At 43.0% G+C, this 15,060-nt stretch overlaps 1 protein-coding gene across 1 annotated transcript in view; it reads left to right on the forward strand.

Annotated features, from left to right (window-relative positions):
* Positions 1–15,060, forward strand: part of LOC111239229 (sodium/potassium/calcium exchanger 3-like) — a 46,857-nt gene that overhangs the window by 19,701 nt on the left and 12,096 nt on the right. Inside the window, exons 4-7 of the mRNA XM_022769061.1 lie at positions 12,845–12,921; positions 14,139–14,213; positions 14,326–14,410; positions 14,864–14,967. Of these exons, the coding sequence (XP_022624782.1) occupies positions 12,845–12,921; positions 14,139–14,213; positions 14,326–14,410; positions 14,864–14,967 (341 nt within the window). The remainder of the gene's footprint in view (positions 1–12,844; positions 12,922–14,138; positions 14,214–14,325; positions 14,411–14,863; positions 14,968–15,060) is intronic.

The raw sequence follows: 15,060 nt of genomic DNA on the forward strand, positions 1-15,060 counted from the left end.
CAGCTGTAGAGTGTTGTAGCTCTGTGGCAGCAGAGCAGGATCACTGGGAATTATTAACACAACCACAGTGTGACAGAGCAGCACCTCAGTGGACACAACCTACCTATGTCTGTGTGTGTGTGTGTGTGTGTGTGTGTGTGTGTGTGTGTGTGTGTGTGTGTGTGTGTGTGTGTGTGTGTGTGTGTGTGTGTGTGTGTGTGTGTGTGTTGTTTGTGCGTGATAAGTGTGTGTGTGTGTATGTATATGTGTGTGTATTTGTGTGTATATGCGTGTATCTGTGTGTGTATGTGTGTGTATATGTGTGTGTGTGTGTGTGTGTACTTCAATAAATAACTAGTGTATACACAAAGCTCCACTGCTTCACATACAAATAACAACCCTCGTTGAGTCAGGTGGACTCAGGTTGGGTCAGTGAGGGTTGAGATTTGATTGTGATTGGTCCATGAGCCCAGTCCTGGCACACACACGCAGCACGCTGTTATACACACCCTGAACAACGGTCACGCAGAGACTGACAGGAGCAGCAAAAACGTGATGGACTGTTTGACGGTCCACCATCAGACACCATCAGGTAATGAGGTCATTAAAGGCAGCAGGTAGTTTTCTGTTCTGTGTCTCTTCAGACAGACAGAGGGAAACTCTGCTGTGTGGGTTACTGAGGAACTGCTCCACCTGCACCATGATGAAATGTATAACTGGATGAATCATACGGACCTGAAATGTAGAACCTCTACTGTGGTGATTGAACTGACCAGGTTCAGCTCATGTTTTAAATCCTTTCTACAGGTTGTTTCTTTGGACCCATTCACATCTGGATGTTCTTACCTGGACACAGAAACACATGTTTAAATCATAATTCTGAAGATTACAACCCTGACGTCATATCAGGGTTGGATGAGTTAGTAAATGTGATTCCTCGTCACCTGATATGTCAGTAAATGTGTGGAGAAAACAGATATAATGAAAAAGCTCCAGCAGCTGAGGGCTCGCAGGGTTGCCACTCGTCTTTCCCAGGATTGTTCTCTTTTTTTGAAAAAATGTCCTCGAAAATAAATATTCTTTCCCGGTTTTTGTGAAGATGCACTTCTAATTTAGAATTTCATATGGGCATACTGAGTCCTTAGCAGCTGGTCCCTAGTTCGACTCCCTGCCGGCCAGTGTGACTCAAAGAAAACTTGTTTATTTAGTTATTTTAGTTTATTTTATTTCTGTCTTTATTCTTCATTTGTCATTCACTCCTCTCTACTCACTATCCAGGGAGGTGTATGTAGAGGACTATGTCGTGAGCTCAGCAGTAAAATGAAAAAACACTACCGGACACTACAAGTGCAATGCATGATGGTATATATTGCTTGGTTAGTGAACATTGGTTGTACACTACTTTTCATGATGCATTGTGGGATACTATGAGTCCACTATTTAGGGTGTAATAATTCTCATTATACATTTGGAGCGCTATAAAATGGCAAACTCACTATATCGTGGACTATAGGGAGGAGTGAGTGGTTTCGGACACAGCCATGAATGAGGAGGACGTAGCAACAAAATCCTACAGCTACAAGAAATTCTGCAAATCCCTCGAGAGGCAGTCCTCACAGCAGGCAGACAGCCATGCATCTGTTGCTAACTCCATCTCTGGTGATGTGACCAAAGAGTTTGCTAAACTCACTGCTCTAATCTTGGAGAAGTCAGAGGTCCATGACAAGAAGCTGGAGGCAATACAGGTGACAACAAGTGCTACAGATAGCTATTTGGCTGAAATTACTAACTGCATTTCTCAAAATCCTGTTGTAATGAGTTTCGTCACTTTCTGGCTGAAGAGCAGTGAAACAGCCAGAGTGATAACAACAAAACTCATAATGTTATAACAGATAACTCACCCTCAGCTGTAGAAAGCCTGTATTGATCTCTCTGTTGTATAATATGAGTCCAGGTCAACACGGGTCATCATCTGATTTCTTTCTGCCCACGTTTGCTGCTTCACAGATTAAATGCCAGTATTACCATGTAACCTTTAGCTGGGAGTGACACACACACACACACACACACACACACACACACACACACACACACACACACACACACACACACACACACAACCAGCAGTGTGTGTAGTTTCCTCCATCTGCTACAGACAGCAGCTCGTTCGTCAGATAGATCCATCCTCTGTCTCTTGGTTTTCTTCTTCATGTGTTCATTTTATACACGCTGCCTGTTGAGCCTGCAATGTACACTATATTGCCAAAAGTATTGGCTCACCTGCCTTGACTTGCATATGAACTTAAGTGACATCACATTCTTAATCCATAGGGTTTAATATGATGTCGACCCACCCTTTGCAGCTATAACAGCTTCAACTCTTCTGGAAGGCTTTCCACAAGGTTTAGGAGTGTGATTATGGGAATTTTGGACCATTCTTCCAGAAGCGCATTTGTGAGGTCACACACTGATGTTGGACGAGAAGGCCTGGCTCTCAGTCTCCGCTCTAATTCATCCCAAAGGTGTTCTATCGGGTTGAGGTCAGGAAACTGTGCAGGCCAGTCAAGTTCATCCACACCAAACTCTCTCATCCATGTCTTTATGGACCTTGCTTTGTGCACTGGTGCACAGTCATGTTGGAACAGGAAGGGGCCATCCCCAAACTGTTCCCACAAAGTTGGGAGCATGGAATTGTCCAAAATCTCTTGGTATGCTGAAGCATTCAGAGTTCCTTTCACTGGAACTAAGGAGCCAAGCCCAGCTCCTGAAAAACAACCCCACACCATAATCCCCCCTCCACCAAACTTTACACTTGGCACAATGCAGTCAGACAAGTACCGTTCTCCTGGCAACCGCCAAACCCAGACTCGTCCATCAGATCACCAGATGGTGAAGTGCGATTCGTCACTCCAGGGAACGCGTCTCCACTGCTCTAGAGTCCAGTGGCGGCGTGCTTTACACCACTGCATCCGACGCTTTGCATTGCACTTGGTGATGTATGGCTTGGATGCAGCTGCTCGGCCATGGAAACCCATTCCATGAAACTCTCTACGCATTGTTCTTCAGCTAATCTGAAGGCCACATGAAGTTTGGAGGTCTGTAGCGATTGACTCTGCAGAAAGTTGGCGACCTCTGCGCACTATGCGCCTCAGCAGCCGCTGACCCCGTTCCGTCATTTTACGTGGCCTACCACTTCGTGGCTGAGTTGCTGTCGTTCCCAATCGCTTCCACTTTGTTATAATACCACTGACAGTTGACTGTGGAATATTTAGGAGCGAGGAAATTTCACGACTGGACTTGTTGCACAGGTGGCATCCGATCACAGTACCACGCTGGAATTCTCTGAGCTCCTGAGAGCGAACCATTCTTTCACAAATGTTTGTAGAAACAGTCTGCATGCCTTGGTGCTTGATTTTATACACCTGTGGCCATGAAAGTGATTGGAACACCTGATTTCAATTATTTGGATGGGTGAGTGAATACTTTTGGCAATATAGTTTAGTTTAAACCTCCCCTCACCACCCAGGTATCACTTCAGTCAGCTCTAGAGGGAGAGAGTGTATCACCGGCCACAGCTCATTAAAAGCCTGTCACAGAGGTGACGCTGTCATCGAGGAGAGGAGGGTGTTTAATCATCATGTCCTCGTCTTCTGGGTTTGTGCTGGTTCCACTGAGGAGAGAAACAGTGTGAACCAAACACTCTACTAAAACTACTGAACCATTAGAAACATGTCAGAGGATAAATCCCGCTCTAGTGAAACTTGGGCGTTATTTTGTAGTTTTTCTCTCTTCTTTCTTTCTGGTTCAGCTTTTACTTCCTGTTAGAGTTTGGTTCCATCAGCCTCATCTTTCTTCATCAGCTGTAGATAATTCATGTTCTCTGACCTGGGACCTGCAGTGAACAATAAGATGCTGTCATGTTCTATTTTATCTTATCAGGGGCTATAAAAACACAGAGACCAGTATTGGTTCTAGAAACTGAACCCAAACCTTCATGCTCCAGTTTTCCTCTGTAATGTTGGACTATTAACTAAACTCCTGGTGCGTTCACTCTGTTTGACCTCTGACCTCCTGTGTTTGTAAAGTTTACTGTGGCAAGGTCCACAGTCCAGGTTTTCATCAGTGACATAAATAAGATGATTAACTGGAATTATGATTGAAGGTAAATGTATTTAGTGTAAAACATGATGCAGATCACAAGCATGAGCAGGACAACTGGGCTTCAACACAGAGCAGAGGTCAGTTCAGTGGTTTAGTTTCCAGCTGCTGCAGTTAATGTGAGACTGTATTCCTCCTCCTCTGGTCCTCTTCCTCTGGTCTTCCTCCTCCTCTGGTTTATCCTCCTCTTCTGGTCCTCCTCCTCCTCTGGTCTTCCTCCTCCTCTGGGCCTCCTCCTCTGGTCCTCCTCTTCTGGTCTTCCTCCTCCTCTGGTCTTCCTCCTCCTCTTGTCTTCCTCCTCCTCTGGTTTATCCTCCTCTTCTGGTCTTTCTCTTCCTCTGGCCTTCCTCGTCCTCTGCTCCTCCTCATCTGCTCCTCCTCTTCTTCCAGTCCTCCTCCTCTCAACCACAGAGCTGGAGCCAGGAGGTGATGAGAGGAGCTTAGCATTAACAGCTATAGTCTGACAATCCCAACTCCTCTAAAACTCATTCATTAACACTTATTAACTTCACGCTATTGACATTAATCAACTCTAACTAACATGTTGTGTCCATGAGGTTCATGAGGTTGTCAGGTTTGAACAGAGAAAGGCAGTAACCTGTGACATGATTGAAGGTTAGTAACAGATCAACTGAAACCACACATCTGTTTGTGAAGAGTACATGTTAAATGTACAGACGGTGGTTGGTGTTTGGTCTGGTCCTGGTGTAGCTGTTGTGTTGAGGACTTTGGACTCATGACCTCAGTGTTTTTATTAAAATCCTGTTTACAGCTGAATGTTGAGTCTTATCATAATATAGGTTCTATAGATTATTATAAAGCTTTATGCTCTGGATGTTTTTCTATTGGACCTCTGGTTTTGACAAAGTTTATACAGTTGAATTAATTTTCTTTTAAATTAATTAATTAACAGACAGGTGTTAGATAAATCTGCTGATTTGGCCTGTGCTAATGGACATCCATGTTGTGTGATATAGACAGATCCTGGCAGATAGCTGTATACATCCTTACAGACATGTAGGAACCGAAAAGCTGAACTGAAATTCAGTTTTTTTTATGGGTACCAGGTTCTTGGCATTTTGGAACCAGTTCTAATCTAACCTGGAAGCGAGTTTTGGTTCCTAACCATAATAAGGGAAGTTTAATGGGGAACAATAAAACTAAACTTTTTGAGAGAACTGGTCAACCTTTGACCCTGTATTAAATACACATCTGTAACGTTGGCCACTGCTAACATTAGCTCAGCTTTTTTCTTTTTCTCTGATAACTGATGATTGATGACTAAAATCCTTCATTTGGTTAAAATAAAAACTTAAAAATGACCAAGATGTAAAAAGTGTATCTTAAAAATAAGACTTTTAGACATTTTAACGTGAAAAAGTTACAGATTAAAAGTTGAAAAAAGCCCATGAAATACAAGGTCTTTCTGCTGATAATGAATTTGTTTTTAGAGACACAGGGTATTGATGTGACAGCAGGACTGTTGTTTGTACCTGATATTCTCCCTGTACACACTGCATGTATACATGTGTGTGTTCATGTGAACAGATGCTGACATGCTTTGTCATAGATGGAGAAAGCCATCTGTCATCAGCATACAGCAGTGTCTTTTCTGCTGCCTGCTCAGATCCTTTAATGATGTATAGGATTTAGATTCTCTGTCTCTGTCAGTCTCTGTGGAGCCTCACAGCTCTTATGTAATGATCCTGCTGTTATGTAAGTGCTGGGGGCGGCGGCGGCAACGGCCAGGGTCGGGGATGGGGGGGGGGTCGACTGTTGTTTCTCTGCCCCTGGAGTGACGAGCTGTCCGTCTCCGCTCGGGTAAATCCACATTGATCTCACACAGCTCGGCTATTTGACCACTGACCATGTGTGTGTGTGTGTGTGTATGTGTGTGTGTGGGTGTGGCTAAAGCTTTGCCTCACATTTGTGTTATGCTCAGAAATGACCAAAATCTCAGGAGTGATTTATTCCACATCATTTATAGTGTGTAATTTTACAAACATTTTTCCCTCATCACCTTCAGACTGAGTCAGTGTGAAGATTACAGGTTTTAAAAAGCACAGAGACTTCACACTAATAAAAGAAAAAACATCATATATACCAAACATACCAGCCTCCAAATATAATGAGAGTCTCAGCACTTCCTCTTCCAGATAAACTGCTTCACACCCGGTGCAGACTGGTTGTGTGTGTTTGATCTGAACCAGTCTACATAGTGGGGCAGACAGGCAAACCAGTTGTGCATTTTACAACTAAAATAAGCATGAAAGTTTCAGCATATAATTTACATACCCCAAGGTTATATTTCAGACGTGGAGGCAATTTATATCTAACCTCTGGTGACCTTGAGAGGTCATGGACCTCAGCATTGCATTTTTCCAGGGTTTGCCCCATCACTCTCTGTTATAATCATGTATATCTTTGCCAGTGTTGCCTTTTTGTTCTTTTAAAGACTCTTATTTGCTGCTATGATTGTGTAACATAATTTTGCTTAGAGCACCATACACAAGCTTATCTACTGCACTAGCGGCTTGGTATCAGGCTGTGATGGTGATGAAGGTTGTCTTCAGGTGAAGTCTGTTACTGATCACGAGGTTGTGTTTAAGCTACACAGGTGTGGTTTGGCATGGCTTATGTTAATAGTGTTTGTAGATTATTGCTGTTTCTACGGTTAGTTCCAACCAAGTAATTTGATTGGACGACAGTCATTCCATGAGTGCTGATATAGAGCACAACAGCACTGGGACTTTTAACTATATGTATCACTCCACTTCACAGGTGTTCTATTAGCCGTTAATTAGCCTAACATTAACGACCGTTATCTATCTTAGATTTTAACGAACTTTGCAAAGATGAAAATATTTCCAGAAATAATATTTGGATTAAATCTGGTCTGTAAATCTGGTCAGCAGAAGAGGATGAAGAAAGAAGCCTGGATACTTCACGCCTGAGGTAACATGTAGATGAAGTAGCAAGCTAGTGTGCACTTTGCAGGTCAGGAGAATGTTTATGTGTTGCTTAGCAACAGTCCAGTACTAGTTCAGTTGCGGAACTGTTTGTGTTGGCGTAGCAAAATAAATAATGAAATAAAAAAGCAAATCATAATCTGTTGTTGTTTATTTAACTAGCATGGCAGTAGAACTGTTTTAAAAAAGCAATATCACACGAGAGGTTGTGATGTTGGACTGAATATCAGCACAGCTGTGATTCAGTCATAGGTCTGAGGCTGCAGGGCGAGTACCGAAGACAACCACAGCCTTGCTGATATTCAGTCCAACATCACAACCTCTCGTGTGATATTGCTTAAATGTGTTCTAGAACCTGTGGCTCCAGTATCAGGGAGATGTGAATGTTACAAAAACCACTGTGTGTCACCAGTCTGCCTGTGAAATATGTCAGTCAGGCTGGGTATTGTTGTTGTCTTTGTTATTAAGCTGTTTATAATTAAAGGCATTGTGTCTCAGAACAACAGAGGTCATCAAAGGTAAAACATGCCAGGGGAAAAAGGCTAATTAAGATCAACACATACATAAATACACACACGAGAGGAGGGTTGGCAGAGACAGTGTGATTGACCTCACTCGCTCACACATTAAATTGTGAACCTTTCACACACTGCAGCATTAAGAGTGTTCAACTGTCTGTGAGCTGAGTGACAGTTTGTTCATGTCTGATAAAGTTTAATGTTGAACTCCAACTACAACACAGCTGTAGCTGTTGAGCTGGAGCTCCACTCAAAACCAAGTGTGTGTCTGTGTGTCATGTGACAGTGATGAATTATCACTGATACAACATAATACAGTTTATTCTCTGAATTCATACATAAGAGGCATCATAAACACTGAGAGACTGAGTGGTCACAGAGTAGAAAATACTTCATGAACTCATGATGTAACTAATTTAACCCAGATTCTACAGTTCAGTCTTGAGATGTTTGTTGAAGGAGTTTACAGAAGTTTCGTGTTTAATATTTATAGACAAGCTGTCCACAGTCTTGGTCCATTATAACAAAAGGTTTCCCTTCAATACTTTATTGTTTCAACTGTTGGTACACTTGATGCTCTGGTGTTTGATGACCTGAAGGCAGGTTAGAGGAGTGTAGAGGGACAGACAATCGACTGAGCGTTATAATAACATTTAAAAGATCTGTTAATCAAACCAATGTAGAAGAAGTGAAGATGTTGAGACTCCTCTGCCTCGTCTCTTCTGGAGGGAGAGGTGTCACTGTTACGTCTGACATGTGGAGATCTGCAGTCTTCATCTGTGTGTCTCATCATATCTTAGAAAGTGATAGAAGATATGATTCTTCATTCAGTCTGAAATATAAAAGCAGTTTAATTCTTTTAAGTCCAGTATTATCCTGATCCTCTTCACCGCTCAAAGACCAATAATCTACTCATCCCTGTTTCCTTCCTGCTCCCTTCATCCTCTACTGTGTGAATCCTCTTGAGGCTGCAGACTGATCAGAACCAACAGAACAACAGTGAACTCCAATAGAAACACTAACACATCCAGGCATTATACAACATTGCGTTTCACCTGTTTTTTTTTTTACAGGATATTTAACAGGATTAGAGCAGAATGAGAGGGTGGAGTCCTTTGATGTCGGGCTGGCATTAGGACATCCACAACCAGAAACAAAAGCTTATGGGTTACAGTAACTCCATCACACAACCAGGACAGAGCAGTGGTGAAATCACACCCACAGGTACAATGATCCTAACCAAAGGGTCACATGGTCACATCCACCCTCCTCCCTCTCTGATTGTGTACTGCACATTAAGGTTCTCCTTGAGGTTCTCCTCGTTGGTACCAAAACTACTTTAGCTAAACCAGACAGTTTCATTCTCAGCTCCAACTCTTCCCTGACGTGTCATGGGTTGCCATGACGGACAATTTATGTTTGAGTTTGGTCATTTCCTATTTTATTTTGTAGTTATTTTCCTTGTGTGTCTCTTGATGTTTTTACTTCCTGTCTTTGTCGCGTTTCCCTCCTTGTTGATTGTCTGCCTGGCCCTAATGTGTTTCACCTGTGTTCAATCACCCTTGCCTCCCTTGTGTCTATTTAGTCTCTGTGCTCCCCTTTGTCTGTTCGTCTGTTGAAACTCCTTGTGTTACCTGTTTAAGTCCCCAGTGTTACTTTGTGCTTCAGCTTGCTGTTCTAGTTCTTTGTGTTACCTCGTGCTTCTGGTTCCTGTTCATGTTCCTTGTGTTTGTTTGTAAGTAAAGTCAGTTTATTCCACCAGCTCCCTTGGGTCTTGGTCTGTATTTGCGTCCAGCCTTACCTTAACTGTGACACCTGATGTCTCTGTCCTCCGTACAGCGTCGCTCAAACACTGATTTAAATATGAAACTGTTTTATTCAGTGTTTGTAACGGTTACAATCACCGGGTCTGTTTGATTTCCTGAACCACTGACACTGAAGGAATCCAAACTGGGTCCGACGGTATTTCATGACGTCACCCAACACCATCTCTTCACCCAGGTTGATTTCAAGACTCTGCTTCTCACTTTCAAGTCACTTCACAACCTAACACCTCCGTACCTCTGAGCTACTCCATACCTGCCCACATTCTTAGATCTTCCTCTTCCATTGTCTCTGTTCCTCCTGCCCCTGTATCCACCATGGGCTTTAGAGCCTTCAGCCATGTGACTTCCACAAGACATCTGTAATATAATCTCACCTCTACTGTGTGTTGTAAGATGTCCTTGAGTGCTTTGAAAGGTGACTATGTCACGTTTTTCTGTCACATTTTGCCATGGCAGACACTTTTTGTTAGTTTTGTTTTGAAATCTTTGCACTTCCTGTTTTATTTTGTATTGGTTTCCTTGTGTGTCTGTGTTTTGCTTCTTGTCTTGGTCTCGTTTCTGTGTAGTAATTGTCTGCCCCGCCCTAATTTGTTTCACCTGTGTTTAATCACCCTTGCCTCCCTTGTCTATATAGTCTTTGTGCTTCCCTTTGTCATTGTCAGATCGTCTGTTGTTTAACTGCTGTAGTTACCTGTTTTTTCCCTGTTGTTTTTTCCTGTTGTCTTGCTGTTTTGCTCATGCCTGTTCATGTCACGTTCATGTCACGTCACGTCACGTTCAAGTCTGGATTTTTGGTCAAATAAACCTCTGTGCACCGATCTCCCATGCGTAAGCTGCATCTGGGTTCAACTTACCGTAACTACCTGACGGCTGACTCAATAAAATGTATTATTATTGCCATTAAAATGCTTTGCTTTTTAGACAGACATCCATCCACCCACAGTAATGATATTAAACTGAGGACGGCTTCATTGGATTTATATTGGATTAGAATGTAGTGGCCTCCTCATGTTTGTGGTTGTGATGGTTTATGATGATCATGTCTTCTTGGTGCTAATGGCAAAGATCTTCCTGTGTGGTTACCCATAAACCACCTGTTTTAAATAATTTTCTTCAGTGTCAGTCTCTCTCTCTCTCAATTCAAAAAGCTTTACCCCCCCGGTCTCTCTCACTCACTCTTTCTGTGCTGCTGTCACTTCCTGTGAACACACACTTGTTGTGTTCGGGGTCTGGGTCTGAAGCCGTCTGACTCATGAGCTCTCGGCGGTGGAGAGAGAGAATGTCACTGCACATTGGGTTGTCTTCATATTACACAAGCACATGCACACACACACACACAGAGCAAACACACATACACACACTCACTGCACACAAGAAAGTACACACAGAGAGCAGAGCAAGCCAAGCAAATCCCAACACACACACACACACACACACACACACACACACACACTCACATTCACAGTGGGCTGAGGCTATTTTTAGCAGCTCGTATGCACCAGAAAACACATGATGACTGTGAATGAATATGTGGCAGATTCTGGTGTGTTGTGATTGGCTGTTGTCAGACAGTGATTGACAGGTGGGAGGGACAGGGTGTTGTCAGAGTGATCTCTCACTCAGACTCTGGGGGCGATTCCTCCTCCTCCCCTTCTTATACTTATGTAACTAATGGAGTCTGTTAGAGTGCAGGTCTGAGACCTGCAAGAGGAAAACCATCAGGATCTGTTCTGGTTCTGAACTGTTCCGGTCTGATTTCTCAGGGTGAACTGCAGTGATGCTCAGCTCTGTCCTTCACTTGGATCTTTTGCTGCATCTTCATTCATCCCATGTAAGAGGCAAGGAGAGAGGAGCACAGCTGGATCAGCTGTCAGATGACTTAAGCACATCTGTAGCACCTGCCCCAGCTGGAGAAGACAGGTCCAAAAAGAAGAGCACCTGAACCACAACCATCACACATCAGATTCTGAAGCAGACCTGGAGGGGACTGTGAACACCAGTCTATATGTAGTTTATTTAACTAATCACTGAGACTGAGCAAATGTGGATTCAGGTCCGAGGAGGCCACTGAAGTTCAGGTTGGTTCTGGTAGAAACCAATTTGTTACATGGAGCATTATCCTGCTGGGATCATCATAAGATGGTGAACTGTGGCCATGAAGGGATGAACATGGTCAGCAAAAATACTCTGAGACTAAACCGAGACATTCAGACCAGGATTGATTGGTATTAAGAAGAAAACTTCCCCCAACCGATCACACCACCACCACCAGCCTGGACTGCTGACACAAAGTCAACATCAACTGCCTCTTGTTGAAGCTGTGTAGCCCATGACTACAGTTGGAGGTGGTCAGGTGCACAGGGGCTTCACAGCTTCAACAAGATGTTTTTCTGGCAGATAACTTCATATGAAACTGTTCCGTCTCTCAAAGTCTGTCACTGCTGCTTAGTTTGTTCATTCTGATTTCTGACAACCAGACGTGAAGCTCTGCTTTTTCTCTCAGATGACTTTTTATTCCTCTGTGTTGGCAACATTCAGAGCCATATTGTTTTCAGGTTTTCAGTCCGTCCGTCCCATTCTGGTGGACACGATATCTCAGTAACGCCTTGAGGGAATTTCTTCAAATTTGTCAGAAATATCCAGTTGGACTTAAGGATTGATTCAATTTTGGGGGTCAAAGGTCCAAGGTCAAAGTCATAGTTAATATGGTTAATATTTTATGACTCTGAATAAACCGGGATGTAACCTGAAACAACTCTGAGTGGAGGAGGCAGACAACCACCAGGAGGTGATTGTAGTTTGTGAATGAAACTTGTCTACAGACAGAACGGAGCAGGTTGCCTCGTGTTGAACCTTGTCATCCTCCGGTGGTTTTCCCAAGTCAAATAGTCTGTGCAGTTTAATCCTCACAGAGGTTTCAGATAAGTTCTTAAAATGTTCTCACGTCAATTTCAGTGATGTCACAACCTATAAAACTAGAAATTGTTTGATTTTCTTGCCTGTGACGTGTGTGTCTGTCCTGTGTTTGTGTGCATTGATGATGTTCACACTGAGCTGGAGGAAAGTTTGAGGGATGTAGTTGCAACAAAAGTTTTTATTGCTACCGTCCAGATTTGTCTCAGTCTTCTGTGACAGAGTGATACTTCCTGTTTCTTTTCATGTCTTTACTGTGGACTATTTAACAGCTGACAGGTGAAATCTTTGACCAGCGTTTAACTGAAAATGAGTGAAAGGAAAAGCAGATTTATAAAAGGATGAACAGGTTTATTTAACTTGTATCTCTGCTAGATGGCATGTGTTTTTATTCAGGTTATTTCTGTGTTGGAGTTAATGTTGAATTTTTCATATTTTTGTCCCATCACTGTTTCAGGATGTGTTGTTTTTCTCTCTGCAGCGATCCATGAGTTCCCTAGAGATTACTTCACCAACCAGGAGCGAGCTGAAGGAGCTGTGGGCCTGCACGTCTTCTTTGTGAGTGACACCTGCAGCACTACACACTCTGTTTGATACAGTCTCTGCATTCCAAGGCAGGTTTCTTCATTTGTGAGGGTTTAAATCAGTTATACTATGTTGGGAAAGAGAAGCAGAGATGATCAGAAACAGCTCTTTAATAAAGCTTTCTTCAGAAAATTTCATATGGTGAACCATTACTGTAAAGCCGTGTGCACGTTGCTCTATTATCTCATAATGTATGTAAACTGTGCACAGATACTACAGCACACACACATATGATGCTCCAGCCTGCAGGTAGACACCAACACTGCTCCTCACCTGTAAACCTGTACATATAAAGTCTCTTCATAGGATGTTTTAAGATGGGTTTTGTTGCTAAACTACATCTAGTGGTCGTAGTAATTATGACAAGAGAAAAGGGAAAAGTGTGGTGACGTAGTAAAAAGAGAGACACAGTCCACAGCAGGAGGAGGTTGTGGTGTATGGATGAATGTGACACAGGAGAGCGGTGTGAAAGTAGCAGTTTATGTTGTTTTTATTATCCATGACCATTTGACAAAGTTAACCATGTTGTTATTATTGTAAGTGTCTTTGCTCAGGGACATATGTACAGATATGTAAAACATAAAACAGGTGATTAATGAGGATCTGACTCTGTTTGCAGCTCAGATGGTCTTCTAATAAATGAAACAGTAAAGACAACACATTACCCTGTCTTATACAAACTGTCTGCAGTCTGTACTGGCAGAGTCTTATGCAGATAACAGTCACAATAATGCTCCTTTAGTAAAACACACTCAGCATTATGACTGTGTAAACACTGACACCCCTCAGCCTGCAGCCTCTACAGTTCATCATGTCACAGTTGGTTATCAGTGAAGAAGTTAGGTGGTCCTGGGAGTACAGTAGACACACTCTGAACTGTGGACAGAGTGAGACCAGCTGTTACCTCAGCCTCAGGTCCTTATGCTGAGCTCAGTTCATCACCTTACAGCTCCAGCTACGTCCTAATGCAGAGACATGAGACTGATTTACATCTGCCCATTCCACTCTGGGAAACTAAGCGAGTCAGAGTACTTCCCATTGTGATACTGCGACATACAGACATGTTTAATCATGCATGTTTAATGTACGGGTGAGTTATACTTAATGAGAGAAAAACAAATGTTTAACTAAGTGTCACATGTGGTGTGTTGGTCAATATGTATGTGTGTGTGTGTGTTGGCCCCCTGCAGGCAGTCTACATGTTCTATGCCCTGGCGCTGGTGTGTGATGACTACTTTGTCCCCTCACTAGAGAAGATCTGTGAGGTAAGACTCCAGACTGCTCTTCTACCGACAGCAACAACTCACAGTGATGATCTGTGATGGAGGTCTGTTATGAACAGCGTCTTTTCATTCTTTCTTTCTTTCTTCCTATCAGCGTCTTCATCTGAGTGAGGATGTTGCAGGAGCGACCTTCATGGCAGCAGGAAGTTCAGCTCCTGAACTGTTCACATCTGTCATTGGTGAGAAACACACACACACACACACACCACACACACACACACACACACACACACACACACACACACACACACACTCACACAACTATTAACCACAAAACAAGTTAAAAGTCACAGAAGTTTCTGTGACAAGACTGAACCTCTGTTATATTGATAATTCTTAATCATTTTAAATATAGAAGAAATGATTTCAAGCTCAAGGCACAGTTTTCCCCTGACTTTTTGCATCAGTTAGCTTCATTATCAGATCCTCAGTCAGCTGCTTACAGGAGCCCATGGTTTGTTGAGTCGTTGTTGTAACTGCTAACTGATTATCACTCCACTACCATGAGCAGGGATACCACTGTGGATTAGTTGGCTCTCTGTTACACTGCAGAACCATGTCACAGTCGCCAAAAACAGTCAACAGTTGGTTGGTAATATGTGGAGCTCAGTTACCGTGTCTCTGCTCCACAGGAGTGTTCATCACTAAAGGTGATGTCGGGGTCGGCACCATTGTGGGCTCAGCCGTCTTCAACATCCTCTGCATCATTGGAGTGTGTGGGATATTCACTGTACAGGTGCAGTCCACAACACACACACACACACACACACACACACACACACACACACACACACACACACACACACACACACACACACATACACACGCA

This window comes from Seriola dumerili, unplaced genomic scaffold, assembly GCF_002260705.1.
Source record: "Seriola dumerili isolate Sdu_G_001 unplaced genomic scaffold, Sdu_1.0 BDQW01002174.1, whole genome shotgun sequence".
NCBI lineage: Eukaryota > Metazoa > Chordata > Actinopteri > Carangiformes > Carangidae > Seriola > Seriola dumerili.